The sequence below is a fragment of the Amblyomma americanum genome, chromosome 4, assembly GCF_052857255.1.
Source record: "Amblyomma americanum isolate KBUSLIRL-KWMA chromosome 4, ASM5285725v1, whole genome shotgun sequence".
NCBI classification, from domain to species: Eukaryota; Metazoa; Arthropoda; class Arachnida; order Ixodida; family Ixodidae; genus Amblyomma; species Amblyomma americanum.
In genome coordinates this window covers 195,148,789-195,164,057 of record NC_135500.1, presented here as the reverse complement: position 1 = coordinate 195,164,057, position 15,269 = coordinate 195,148,789, and the positions used below count along the sequence as shown (strand labels likewise).

The 15,269-nt window shown below is 46.7% G+C and overlaps 1 protein-coding gene across 1 annotated transcript in view; it reads left to right on the top strand.

The window, feature by feature from the left end:
- LOC144128957 (transient-receptor-potential-like protein) overlaps positions 1 to 15,269 on the top strand; it is a 49,438-nt gene that overhangs the window by 10,950 nt on the left and 23,219 nt on the right. Inside the window, 4 exon segments of the mRNA XM_077662789.1 lie at positions 9,211 to 9,555; positions 12,361 to 12,531; positions 13,854 to 14,001; positions 14,004 to 14,087. Of these exon segments, the coding sequence (XP_077518915.1) occupies positions 9,211 to 9,555; positions 12,361 to 12,531; positions 13,854 to 14,001; positions 14,004 to 14,087 (748 nt within the window).

The following is a 15,269-nucleotide window of genomic DNA, read 5'->3' as shown; positions in this document are numbered from 1 at the left end:
GCTCACAAGGTGCACGTGAAAGCTCTGAGCAGATATCTCTGTCATTATGAGCATTACTCTTGAGTCTTCGCCGATGAGCGCCGTACGGCATATGCAGGAGCCGTTGAATCGCTGGGAATAGGACTACTTACGCGACTTACAAAGACGTCTTGGACCTCAGTAATTTTTTTTTTTTGAAGCGATGTTTATTGCCTTAGGGCATAAAAATTATGACCTCAGTAATTGGGTTGTGGTGGTGGTGGTGGTAAATTTTTTTTCAGTAAAGAGATTTGCGCCCCCTCACTGGGAGGGACCCTTAGTGCAGGCTCTTACTAGGGCCTCAGCTGTTTGCTGCGCGAGCTGAACCAGCTGTCTTTGGTTCTGTAGGCTTGAACTAGACAGCACGGCCTCCCTCTGTTCAGGTTGTGGGTTTCGGATGTTTGGTGCAGACTGAATGTTTTGGCAAGCATATGTAGTGTGATACAATGTGGGGCGTCCTCCGCATAGCGGACATGTGTTTGAGTACAGTATAGGATGTATGTGGTGTAAGAGGCTAATGTGTGGGTAATGTGCTCGTCTGCAGCTGCCTCCAAGCAATGGCTTCTTCCCCCCGTCAACTTCTTGCGTTGTGAAGGAGGGGGGGGGGGGGGGGGGAAGGGGGGCCTTGAGAGTCTGCGATCACGTGGATTTTGTCTTCCGCACAGCTGGAGGCCATTGTGACAGCGATGGCTGTCTCCTCTGCTTCTGCGGTTTTGGAGGTCCTTATGGTAGTGGCTGAGGTGGTAGTGGCAGGGTGTGGTCCACGGCACAGGTGACCATAGCAGGTCGGGAGGCATACTGAGCCGGGCGCCATGGGCACTCAGACTTCCGTTGCGAAAGACACTTCGGGCGCCCTTCGGGCGAAAGTCTGTTCCGTGGCGGGCGCCATTCAGGAGCTGTAGTACGCCACTTCAATGCAAACCAGTTCGGCCTTGCTTCTAATAAATTAAATAAATTAAAAAGTTTGAATGTCACAAATAAGAAGCATAAAGCTTCATGAAGCTTGGGTTCACTTCATCCGTGGCTGGCTTGAGTCCAACAACCGCCCTGCAATATTTACCATATTCAAGTAAAGTGCTCCACTTCTTGATTTTATAAAGAATGCTTTTGCGTATCTATTGCCGCTCCTAGACAAATGCCCAACAATTCTTGACAGAAATATTTTTCAGCGGCAAACCGTTTATGAACACAATTTTTTTCATACAATGTAAGATTTCACTATAACAATTAATATATTCGCAGATCACCCGACAGCAGTCTTGTTTTTTTTATTAACGTTTTTGCTATAGTCAAAAGCGTTCGCCATTTGTTTTATATGACAGTCTTAACTATTCGATGCTATCTATAAAACATTAAAGAAAGTTTTAGTAAAATGGACCATTACCTTTAATATTTCCCTAACAGTATCCTACAAGTTTCCAATTAACAAAATGCTTGTCCGAGGATGTTGAACTTGCGTAAGTTGGAGCCCTGGAGTGAAGTTTTTCTGCTTGTATTTTTAACCATTCACACTGCTGTGTTATTCATGACCAAACAAAGAGTTTCACTTCGAGCTTTTGGAAAAAGTTTTTTTCGTATTTATTGTCGCTCCAAGTTGGAGCCCTGCTGTGAACTTTTTATGTTTGTATTCTTTTATGATGTCCTTCATTCTGCTTCTTTTCTGTCTAATTTCGGTTGCATATAAACTTTGTCGTTTGGTATAAGGCTTTGCATTCAGGTTGTGCTTTAGCTTCTGAACTCAGGTTTCGCTTTCTCTTTTTTCTTCACTATGCGTTGATAAACCGAGTGCTGTGCCAAATGGGGAGAAGGGGGGGGGGGGAGTGACAGCTGTCAAACATGCCTATGCTTTTTTGCCAGCCCTCTAGAAAATTGTAGCATGTTCTCCTAATGAATATTTGATTTTCATTTGAATTGATTTAAAAAGAAAACGCGCAGAGGAAAGGCGGGTGGGATGGATGGGAGGAGGTGAATGTGCTTCACCTAAATACGTTGCGTGCTGCGGCAGAACCAATCTCCAGTAAACTCGGAGAACCCAAGGATAATAGTTGACATGAACAGTTCTTCACATATGTTATGAAATGCACGAGTTAAGACCGTCCAGTGGAAAGGAAACGCAAGAAGATAATGACACACCAGTGTGTCTATTTCTGGATGAGCATGAAGCTTCACAATATGATTACTCTGAAAATCGAAACACCGCGCGCAATGCGAAAGAAAGTACTCCATAATCTCCAGGCGTTGATTCAACGCAGCATACCGAGCAAGTATTGCTGCAAATTGCCACAAGGAAGGTTTCCTGCCCCTCTTTATCTGTACAGGCACTAATCAAAGTGAGCTGCTATTAGGAGATAGCGCGTTCCATTCTAGGTCGCTCTTTCCATCGCCTCTTGAATTTAATCTTTAGAACGGGAAACAGTAGCATTGCCTTGCCGCCGACGAGGTGACACGCCCAGAAAGCGCACATTTTGCCCCGTACGGTTCTCAATGATCCTTGGCTGCTGTCTCTCGCTCCGCGAGGCGAAATTCCCTCACGCTAATAAGCTCATTGAGGCCCATGCAGTTTACTGCATAGCGAGTACAGGGAAGCCAACGACTCTCCTCGGTGACGGAGATCAAGCTTTTGCGCGAAATACGTATGTCTCCAACGTATGAAAGCTGTGAAAAAAGTGCGGTCTCCTGGCACCTAGATAACATTTGAAGTGTTACATAAGCCATTTAAGTGTAATAATTATTTAATTGCCCCCTAATGCTGAAAATAAGGCAGGCAGAACCATTCGCTATTGACTGGCTGTCCATTTAGTTGCTTAATTAGTCATCACTAATAATCGAATAAAAATAAATGAATTGAGTATTTACCAACTTAAAAATTAATTGAGTGCTGCAGATAACCTGTGAACATCGAAAACAGTCAGGAAATGTTTATTATCCTGCTCACTCAACCAAAACAAAAACTAGTGCCTGAAGTTATTGTCTACGAAATTCCATTTGTAACCCATCACATTGCACCGGTGGCCTAGCATGTTAAGAAATAAAGGAATGGCCCGGCAATGAATATGCAATCCATGAACATGCATGAATAGCAATCCTGCCCGTCAGGAAGGGCACAACCACGCGCCCGCAAGCCTGTCCCAAGCCGCTGTAGACCAGGATTTTCTTGGCGCTGGTGAGTGTCGTTCCTTTATCCAGGACATAGTCCGCGATGGTGGTCGCGTAGCTGGTGAAAATGTAATCCGAGATGATGTGGAAGAATACAAGAACATATAATGCCGGTATGTCAAATGCGGAGAGCACGCTGTCTGACGACACCAGAGGGCCCGTATTTGACGGCGACGCGCTCTGTACCTCGGCCTCGTAAGGCGACGACACACGGGCAAACATCGGCAGCGCCAGTAAGCTGCCAATGTTTGTCCTTGTGTCGTGGTTTGGAGTAAACCGCGCGATTACCACACATTTTGAAGTGAAAGCTTCCGCTACGCTAGGTTTTCAAGAGGGCAGCATCAGTGCAGTCACGTGACAGGTGTCACGTGGCATGTCATGTGACCTACTGACGTCACCACAATCTGCCCACCTTGGCAAGTGGCAACTGCCGCCTCGGGCACTTCATCGACGCTTCACAGACAATCCGTTGGGCAGTGTGTGTGGCGTCTGTGAACGTAGCCATGTAAAGGAAGTTCTCACCAGGGTTAACGAAGGTTTAAACCACAGCTAATTTTTTAAAAGCTACATTTACCAAACTTTAAAGCATACATATAGAATGCATGTTCTCTTTCACTGCTGGCTGTATTCCTCTAAAAACAAGATCTGGTTTTATGTCACTTGAAATACTTGTATATTTATATATGTACGTAAAAAATTGCCTCCCATTTTCCTGCTTAAGCTGAATGCAATTCAGGTGCTCTAGCACGTTTGCTCTTGTTTATCTTCGTTTATCTTTGTTCAGCTTGTTTAAGCTTGCAATTTTGAGTTGCACCTAGATGCTCGTGCAGCCATCCCTCGGCTTTCCTCTTGCGATAAATCGCCTGAGATGCTTGTTGAGATTCGAGTCCCCGTTCCCTCTGTTCAGCGGTCTCTGAGGACATTTGTACACGCCTCTCGACTGCACATTCCTCCGGCGACTTCATCGTTCAAAGCTTCTTTCGCACTCTTCTTCGCGTTTCTCGCTATTAATCTGTTTCCGCATCCGGTTTAGCAAGGTTATACTGTCCACGTCGCGCTCTGCTTCGGCTTGCCGCCTCGCTATATCCACTGGATCGGTTGACTCAAGTTGGCGCTCTCTTCTTGTGCGTTTCTACTCACCTCGCCGTTCGGCTTTGGAATCTGTCGAAGGATTGGTTTCTCCCATGATTTACCGTTTGCTGCATTGTACGTTGTTGCTGTTCGCCTGTAGTGGAGTAGCACATACCCACAATGAAAGATTCCTTCGGCAACTTCACTCTTCTTCTTCTTCTTCTTCTTCTTCTTCTTCTTCTTCTTCTTCTTCTTCTTCTTCTTCTTCTTCTTCTTCTTCTTCTTCTTCTTCTTCTTCTTCTTCTTCTTCTTCTTCTTCTTCTTCTTCTTCTTCTTCTTCTTCTTCTTCTCCTCCTCCTCCTCCTCCTCCTCCTCCTCCTCCTCCTCCTTCTTCTTCTTCTTCTTCTTCTTCTTCTTCTTCTTCTTCTTCTTCTTCTTCTTCTTCTTCTTCTTCTTATCTTTGGCCCTCCCCCCATTGACTGCAGCTGGCGCCACGCTCCTACAAGCTTACCCGTGCTTAATCTAGTTACTCTGAAACTTCATCGGCAGAAGGAAAGCTTTTTCGCTAATGAGGCGTCAGTACTAGTACATCAGAACACACAGAGGTTATAGGGTCGGAGGGTAAGCGGCGACTTCTGATTAGCACAAACGCAGTAGATGTTGCAATTCAGCAGGCAGCTCAAGCCGTGGATATATAGGAGCAGTAACGGAGCCAGGTAATAAGGTGCAATACATCACACATCAAACGCACACATCATCAGCCTGACTATGCCCACTGAAGACGCAGGCAATTGAGCAGTAATTTGTAATATTACAAATCTAGACCGCCTTGGGGGATTCCCCTTAACATTGGGCTAACGCCGTTCCCACTTCAAGTTATTGACCAACTTTCTCTCACACTACCATCTGCCAGACGCACTGCTTATGGCGTAGTTGGTAGAGCAACTGCCCGCTACAGACAGTGGTCCCGAGTTCGAATCCCGGACCAGGACGAATGTTTCTTTTAAGTACGAAGTTTCTGCGCAAGCTGTATAGTTTTTCCTTTTAGCCGTCCGGCTGCGCTTTGGTGGACGCTAATAAGAAATTACTCCTTCATTATTAAAGGTACAATTATACTCTTTGCGTCAGACTCTTGTGAAAGAAGGAGCACGTATGAAGTTGAGGATGATTTGCCAGCTAACTAACCTTACAATGATGGAAGCTACAAAAATTTTGGTTGCTCTAAAAGATGAACCTGTCCGAAAAGAAAAAGTAACTAGAAGAGGCACAAGGCAAAGTTTCCTCTAGCGGTAATCCAGGCGGCTTTGTAGGCCACCTGGTCAAAAATCAGGTTGCATAAAATGTCTTCGACCTCCGCGCTTGATTGCTCAACTGTGCGAAACGTATACGCAGCCGAAGAAACAAAGCTGACAACGCAACAACAACAAAAAGCAAGCCGGCAATTTCCGCCGCCGCCTAACCAAAGGCGAAGCGTAGATGCAGCTCGACCCGACCGATGGCCGTATCGGGCCATCCTGGCAGCAGCAGCTGAAGAGGCAAAAAACAAACAGCGCTAGGGCTGGGGCGACACATTGAGCTATTCCCAGGCGCCCTGATACGATTGTCTCACCTGGTGCGCCAAACGGCGTCGCACGGCCCCAACGCTCGAGACTTGCTTGCGTGCGGGATAGACCTACGGGAAGCGCGAAATAAGTTTCAGCGCAAGCAATTATTGCGTGTTTCTTCAAAGGCCTGCAACAAGAACTATAACTAAACGCACGCAGATACAATGGACACAAGAATATGCCGAGTTTGTCGGCCAGAGAAAGCACACGCCAAGCCCCAAGTACGAATGCCTCCCCCCATGGCCTCCCATTTGATCTCCTCTCCGCTCTTCCCATCCTCTCTCTATAAAGGGAAGTACACATGCCTTAATTCCCTCGCGCACTTACCCCCCTCCCTCATAACTTAACGAGATTGGAGGAGGTATCCATTAGAAGGATAAGGGCAGGGGCGGCCCTTACCCCGTCTGTCACGTGCCGACGGGGCTCTCACGGAGATGCAGTGCCCAGCACATGTCCCAAATGTTGCAGCCCGGCCGCTGAGGCGGATCTTCGCCACCTTTTGTGGACGTGTCCAGGAACGTAGGACTCAAGAAGACGATGATTACTGGAGGCTGGACTTACGGCTGCCAGGGAGAAACACCTTGCCTTGTGGCTGATGGAAAACGCTAAGAGCTGGAGCCTGCTCGGGTTTCTGGATGAGAGCAGTCTACACGGCCTACGTTAGCTTATTGACAGCCTCTGTTTATACCACATGGCAAGTCTTCGAATTAAAAAAAAAGACACTATCATTACGTGCTGAACTTTCGGGGATCAGACCGTTTGTAAGAAAGCAATGTATAACGTCATTTTTTTTATTAATCCAAAAATCACACAACAATCGAAAGAAACCAGCATGTACTGCGTTGCACAGAAACGCAAAATCAATCAAGAGAGTTTCGGTCCGATACTACAACCAGTGAATCCCTTTTCATAAGCTGCAGAGACCAAGCAAGAATGTCATGTATTAGCAGAAAAAAAAAACCGTCTTTATAATCTAAAAGGTTTAATGAATATATCATTAAAAAGCGACTCTATTTAATTTACGCCCAGGATGCTACTAAAAGGCACCAAACGCCAGAGTTATCGCATTTCGAATCCCGGTCGACGTGTGGCTTCAACGGCCAAACACCGAACCCGCAAACTCGAGCTCAGAAGTCAAAGGTCACGGCTACGAAGCACTTTGACCTGTCTGGAAAAGTGAATGCTAGTATGCGACGGTCAAGTGCTGAACCGCTCCTGTGGCATTGAAAGATATCCCTGAAATGATGTGACAGGTTCAAGGTGTCTGTTCGTCATCCTCTCTTTCGAAACACAGGAGGTAGAAATTAATCCGGAATCGTGCAACCCGGACCGCGGCGGCTGCGTTTTTATGGAGGCAAAACGCTAAGGCGCCCGGTGTGCTATGCGATGTCAGTGCACGTTAAAGATCCCCATGTGGTCGAAATTATTCCGGAGCCCTCCACTACGGCACCTCTTTCTTCTCTCACTCCCTCCTTTATCACTTCCCTTACGGCGCGGTTCAGGTGTCCAACAATATATGAGACATACTGCGCCATCTCCTTTCCCCAAAAGCCATTATTATTATTATTATTATAATTATTAATATTATTATTATTATTATTATTATTATTATTATTATTATTATTATTATTATTATTATTATTATTATTATTATTATTTATTATTTTATTATTATTATTATTATTATTATTATTATTATTATTATTATTATTATGGGCATGAGTTTATTTCTTCCTTTCCTCTCTTCTTCATTTGTTCTCTTACGGCGCGTTCAGGAGTCCATCCTAAATGGGACGCACATCTTTCAACCTGTCACATCATTTCAGAGATATCTTTCAATGCTACAGGTGCGGTTCAGCACTTGAATTTCGTATATTAGCACTCAGTTTGCCAGACAAGTAAAAGTCATCTTCCGACCCGCCGATGGGGCTTCAAAGTCGCCACCTTCTGACTTCTAATCGCTTTTCTGCGGATTCGGTGCCTAGCGGTTGCAGCCATCCGAAATGCGACAGCTCTCGCACGTGCAATCAGGCGTCCCTAAGTTAAACCCGGTAGCCGCGGCCACGTTCCGATGGAGGCGAAACACAAAAAGCTCCCGTGTGCTGTTCGGTGTCAGTGCACGTTAAAGATCCCCATGTGGTCGCAATTATTCCGGAGACCTCCACTAGAACACCTCTTTCTTCCTTTCTTCTTTCACTCTCTCCTTCCTCTCTACCCTCACGGCGAGGCTGAGGTGTCCACTTCACCCAGAAGTGAGACAGTTACCACGCCTTTCATTTCCTGAATACCGATCATCATACGCTGAACAAGCACTGCGCCTTTCATTTCCTTATTATTATTATTATTATTATTATTATTATTATTATTATTATTATTATTATTATTATTATTATTATTATTATTATTATTATTATTATTATTATTATTATTATTAATATTATCACTACTTCTGTTGTTAATTATCATCAGTTAAAAGAGCTCTAATTCTCTTTTCCATAATCATATACAACTTTTCTTATTGGCAGCAAGATTGCACTCAAGTGGATAACTGTGTAAACGGCTAGTATACACAAGCTTTGTGCACAACATTTTATACTTTGCAGATGGAATTAAGCGGTTTTAATACACAAGCCGCACCTATCTTTTAGCCACAAGTAACAGAGTTGCTCTTCAGTGTGAACCATTTCTTCGCGTGCCTCGTAAGTGGATGTTCTCACAACACTGCCGGCAAAGCCACTTTGAATGGTTTCAACAGTAAGCCCAGCTGCACTGGCCTAAAGCACAGATTTTTAATAATTGCTCGCGCCCAAACCACCAAGTGAAACTCGCATATGCGAGAACACGACTGCTATAGGCCACAGGCTGTTCGCCACTGGAAGAAGCTGCGGGTAGATTAATGTGATGGATGGCTAGTGGAATGGCGCATGACATAAGCTACCGGTGTAGCCTGTCACATATGATGATCGCTCTACTTGCATTACGCCATGTTACATCTGTTGCAGACACACTGAGGTCAGCAAGCCTGCGGCCAGAGTGGTGTCGAGCGCGCATCTAACTAAATGGCTTTGTTTGTTCGTTTACACACGGTCTAAAGCCTGAATTCCTTCTCAAAACTCCGTTCGTAAAACCATCCCACGGTAGAGCATGGTCGCTGCGCAAATGCAAAGCCCCGTGCCCAGTCTGCCTATAGGCACGGACATTTTAGCGAGTTTAGCTCCTGCCACCGACGGTATATGTGACGTCAGAAGTGAAAGGAGAGCCTGTGCTTGAATATATATCGCTACTGCAGCTGCATGTCGACGTACGCGCATGCGCTCACGTAAGTTCACACGGCGCCACGCATGCACTGCACCGTTCGCAGAACTGGGAGAAGGTGAACGCGGCCACGTCCACGTTCAACCCGGAGATCACGCCCCTCATCCTGGCGGCGCACCGCAACAACTACGAGATCCTCAAGCTGCTGCTGGACCGCGGCGCCACGCTGCCCATGCCCCACGACGTGCGCTGCGGCTGCGACGAGTGCGCCGAGGCGGTTCGCCGGGACTGCCTGCGCCACTCGCGCTCCCGCATCAACGCCTTCCGCGCACTCGCCTCGCCCTCGCTCATCTGCCTGTCCAGCGTGGACCCCATACTCACCGCCTTCGAGCTCAGTCTCGAGCTCAAGCGGCTCAGCTACGTCGAGAACGAGTTCAAGGTCGAATACAAGGTTAGAAGGACGACGACTTCCACCAGTGTGTTTATGGTACTATTCTCTTAGGACAACGCAGTTATGCCATCATGAACTTGTTTACGGCAAAGATGCATATGAACTCCATCACCACTGGCCTTCCACTGCATCCTAGTGGGACGGTAATGCGAAGGCTACCTTATCGGTATTTCACTTCCTGTTAACGCCACCCCCGCTCAGCTGTTCAAGTAATCCGACGTTTTACGCGACAACATAGGGGTCCCACTCTGCAGAAAAGCAGGCGTCGATGTTACAGTCGTTGTTGTAACTGAAAAATCCTGATTGGTAGAAAAGGTGGCTACGTCACACGTGCAGCGGCGGATTTGAATAGTGATTACACCATAGGAAACCTGGTGATTAGAAGCTCGCAACGTGGGCAAAGAGTCATTAGGACAATTCAGTATCTAGAGTAAATGAAATACGCAGAAAAAATAATCGCGGTAGGCAGGAATCGAGCCTGTGCCCCCTTGGGTTGGGAATCAGACACGCTAACCGCTAGGCCACGCAGGCTCTTTTTTTCTTTATGCATGGAAATAGTGCCGAAACGAAAAATCTAAACATGCTTACGCCACAAAACACCAGGCCACCATACCACTGCACGACGCCGCCCTCCAAAACATCAGAAGTGTGGGAGGCACAAGCATGCATCCAGATAGAGGAGCAAGCTAGGCGACTCTTGCAGGGCAGCATATACTCCCCGCACGACAGCGCATTGCTCACGAAACAAAGGTTTCGACGACCGTGGTGATTCGGCGTGGCGGTCCATCATGCGGCTCTTCCTGAGACCAAAGAGTCCCAGCAACAAAAAGAAATCATATGGCACAGCACAATTTTTCTCCACAGGCAAGAAGCGGATACTGTAGGGTGTGATGTCAATGCCCTTCTTAATTGTTCGTTGTAATACGTCGCAGAAGAGCATAGCATTAATGCAGGGAGTAAAACAATGGTCAATTATCTCTGGTGTATTGCACAGGCGGCAATTCACTGTCCATGGCGCAAGCATCTCCTTAGCACGCAGGCTCGTTCGGACGGCTTGGTTAAAGCGGTGCTTCATATGTATGCATCGTGGTCTTTCACATAATGATTGTGACCGGGAAAGAGAAGACAATGTCCGTGTCTGCGTGGGCAAGAAGAACTGGTTGTCGCGACACACCCTTAAAGGCGAAGCTTGAGTGTTCCCTCAATTTTTGCTTACGGGTAACCTTATTTAACCAGATCACAAATTAAATCACTCCGCTGTCGTGAGGCGGTTAGTTCGTGGCTGTTTTACTCAGCGAAGTACAGCGATTCGTGCGGCCTCCTGATGGCCGTGCACACGCTGTAGAGAAGCGCAACGTGTGTACGACAGTATGATGGACTTGTCACGTTTGCCTTATCGTTTAATGCAGCCGTCCATTTCGGTATTATCGCTCATTTGTTCCCGTGCATCACACAAAAATAGAACTCTGAAGTGTGGATACACGGTAATACTCACAATCCAAGCACGCTTTGTTGTCCGTTAAAGCATGAGACGGACATCGTGAGTTGCTATACTTTCATTCTGTGTGTTTCCTTTCTTTTTGGGGGGTTACATAGTGTGGTGTCTGAAGGTGAATTTTCCACTGTACGCCGCTAGTGGAAGGTGCTGAAGCAGCATTCCTGGGTTTCCAATTCCACTCTTTAGTTGAGTGATATGCGGGCTGGCTGCCAGAATATCCGCCGAGAATCTAAACTAACATGGGACCTCGTTTTATGATTTCGTCGAGTGCGTTCTTCGGAGGTCACTGAAGGGTTTCTCAGGGGAGCATGGCTCGCCTGTCGTGTCGGGTACTTGCAGTTGTCTTGGCCGCTGAAAAATACCACAGCATTGTTACCATGTCTACTGAATTTGAAGCCAGCTTCAGAATTAACACAGTGCCGATATGAAATGATCGACTTTCGACTTCTTTTTCAGTAATTAGAATGTTCTAAACCACTGACAGAGGCCTACAAAACAAAGACCCGAAATCGAAAAGTTAGCTTTTTTTACCGTCATGAGTAGCTATTAGGCCAAATAATACTAATCCAGCATACGTTATGTAACTAAACATTTTGGTGTTTACTAATATATGGATGAAACAGAGTGCCCCTTGACGTCGCCTGGTGCCCAGGCAAACATCCCCATTTTTCTTGGATAGGAACAGTGCCACTAGAATGCATATGATAGAAAAAGTAGCCAGGCGTTGAGTAGTAGCATCTATGACGTCAGTGCTTATCGCCGAACATCTCAAAAACTCTAAGACGGTTCAGTTAGCATTTAGCAGCTTCACATAAAAGCTTTGGCGTCTTGAACATGCAGGTCCGGTGTTCTTGAATATCACTCTTTCATGTGCCCTTTAAGAATCCAAGTGAGAGACGTACGGAGGACTTGTCGTTGAATAAACGCGTGTTGATGGCACCCTAGTCGAAATCAAGAGTAAGAAATGGACTTGGGCAGGGCATGTAATGCGAAGGCAAGATAACCGCTGATGCTTAAAGGTAACAGAGTGGATTCCAAGGGAATGCAAGCGTAGCAGGGGGTGGCAGAAGGTTAGGTGGGCGGATGAAATTAGGAAGTTGGCAGGCATAGGGTGGGCGCAGGTGGCAAAGGACAGGGTTAATTGGAGAGACATGGGAGAGGCCTTTGTCCTACAGTGGGTAAAGTCAGGATGATGATGATGATGATGATGATGATGATGATGATGATGATGATGATGATGATGATGACGACGACGATGATGATGATTATGACCATCTATCTTGCGCATCGGTTGTCGTCCCCAACAGAAGCTGCAGCGTCAGTGCCAGGATTTTGCGACGTCCCTGCTGGACCACATCCGGACGTCGGCGGAACTGTCTTGCATCATGAACCACAGAGTGAGGACGAAAGAGAACGAGGAGGATGACAGCATGTCTCTCGCCAGGCTCGAGCTCGCCATCGAGCACCAGCAGAAAAAGGTGCGCATACGAGAACGAGCAGGGAAGCCAAAGACACGTGCGGGACGTCGTTTAGTTACATTTGCGAGGGCACCTGGGAAATATTGACAACACTGAAAACAGGTCCACTTTAAACGCAGTAGCCAGTCCGCAGTCCAGCCATAGTTGAGAGGTGGCGGCTATAAGGTGTCTCAGTGTAGTCTGACATTCCGCGTTCTTTACTGAGCTGAGGCACGAGCACATTTCTCGCTTTAAAAACACCAGTGGTATCCGGCCTCCGCGGAAACAGCGACGACACTGCTAGAAATCTTTTTCTTCACTCCCTGATTTTGAGTGACAATAGCTGGAGGTGGTAAAGGAATATGTCTACTTAGGGCAGGCAGTGACCGCTGATCCGGATCATGAGAGGGAAATAACTATAGAGGAATAAGAATGGGGTGCAGCGCACATGGCAGGTTCTCTCAAGTCATGAATGGCAGTTTACCAATATCCATCAAGAGGAAAGTGTACAACAGCTGTATCTTACCGGTACTCACCTACGGGGCAGAAACGTGGAGGCTAACCAAAAGGGATCAGCTTAAGTTAAGGACAACACAGCGAGCCATGGAAAGGAAAATGATAGGTGTAACGTTAAGAGACTGGAAGCGGAGAGAGTGGGTGAGGGAACAAACGCGTGTTAATGACATCCTAGTCGAAATCAAGACGAAGAAATGGGATTGGGCACGGCATGTAATGCGAAGGCAAGACAAACGCTGGAGTGGACTCCAAGAGAAGGAAAGCGTAGCAGGGGCGGCAGAAAGTTTGGCGGGCGGATGAGATTAAGAAGTTTGCGGGCATACGGTGGGCGCAGCTGACAAAGGACACGGTTAATTCGAAAGACATGGGAGAGGCCTTTGCCCTGGGGTGGGCGTAGTCAGGCTGATGATGATGATGATGAACTTTCATTCAGAGATATACGTCCCCACCAGAAGCCGGCTGAAGCAACACTGTGTGGACAGCAGAAAATGACGTTTGTTGTTCGCTGTGGCAGCTGCGGCTGGAAAATGAATGGAATGTGATGGTGACTGTCATTCAAATTAGCAATCTCCCCTTTATTTATGAATGCCACAAACGCGGGTTTGTTGCTCTAAAAAATTTAACTAAGGGACTTGAACTACCGTTGTGAAGAGCGGTTGGTGTTTTTGAGAGCTATCACTTGTTACCTCGTGAAACCTGCGATATATTTTGTCCTTGACGGTCCCTTGTTTCTCAACAGACCAGTAGGTATCAGCAAACTGCATGGCTGCCACAGTAAATCTTGAGAGTGCCATTTTCCCTGCCCCTCTCGTGCATACCTCACGCAGTTTGTGGCCCACCCGAACGTGCAGCAGCACATGAGCACGTTGTGGTACGACGGCCTGCCGGGGTTCCGGAGAAAGAACATCTTCGGCCAGTGTCTGCAGATCGTCAAGATCGGCGTGGCCTTCCCCTTCTACTCGGTCATGTACATCTTCTTCCGCGCAGCAGACCCGGCAGGGTCGTCAAGAAGCCCTTCGTCAAGTTCATCTCCAACGCCTTCTCCTACCTCCTCTTCCTGCGTGAGTCGCCAAGGGCTGTACTTAGCGCGACGGGGGAAAAGGCGTAACGAAGTGAACTTAAAGTAGGCCTGCGCATCGGGGGTCAGGGGGGTGCATGACACAGCGAAATAGATTTCTTTTGCAATGAACAAAAACTTGAGGAGACACTTAAGCTCCGCATTAAAGGGACCCTGAAATGATTTCGATGGGCATATTCTAGTGAAGCAGATATGCAGAAGTGGTCCTTGTGGGTATTCCAGTCAAATTTGAAAGCTCTGCGTGGACCCTATAATTTAGAAATATTTTTTTTAAATCGCTCATCGCAATAAGTCGCCGCCGATTGGAGTGACTCCTCAACATCGCGTCTCCAACCGCGATGACGTCAGTGGGCAGTCTGAGCTAGCTTCCGGCTCACCCAGACTGGAAGCTCTCACAGGTCTCTTTAAGGCTGCAACCAGATAGCATTAATGGCTCCCTTCAGCAGCCTGGGGTTCTCGTTCCGTATCACTTCGTTTAGGTTCTGCCTACATGCCCACATATATGCCCACCTGCCACGGTGGGCAGGTTGAGATGACGTCACAAGGTCACGTGACCTAGTCGGCAGGAGGGCCACCTGCTTTTTCGCTCACAACGCCGACAACGCCAACGCCGGATTTTCTGAAGAATCATTCCTGAACACTAGCCTTTACACTATTTAAGACCTTATTATATTATAACACTAATATAACACTTTATTGACACTAATATAGCGTTAACACTATTGCATTAATACTCGTGTGTGCCTCCTTACTGCGGGCGGAACAACATTATTTTAAATTCCTTCTGAAGCCTCAACAAGTTCTTTTGCCCCACTTACTAGCCTGTTGTGCGTCAGCGGTGCAGGCAGGGGCTCATTATTTTTCATTCATTTTTGGCAGCCCCAACTTACTCAGTGCCAATTTGGATCTGTAAGTTATTAATAAGTAAATAAACCAAGGGACTAGGGCAAAGAGCGCAATACTGTTCGGCTCGATGCTTAGTAAAAAAGAATCCTTAATGCAGTGTTAGGAGCTTCAACGTCAACTGACGTTACTGCATTTGATAACGTGGAGTGGTTGTGCCTGTTTACCACTGAAACTATCACAGTTTCTAATGCAAGTTGTTTTACGTTTTTTTTTTCTACATGGTATGGAAACATGAGGACAATAATTGTGTTTATATATT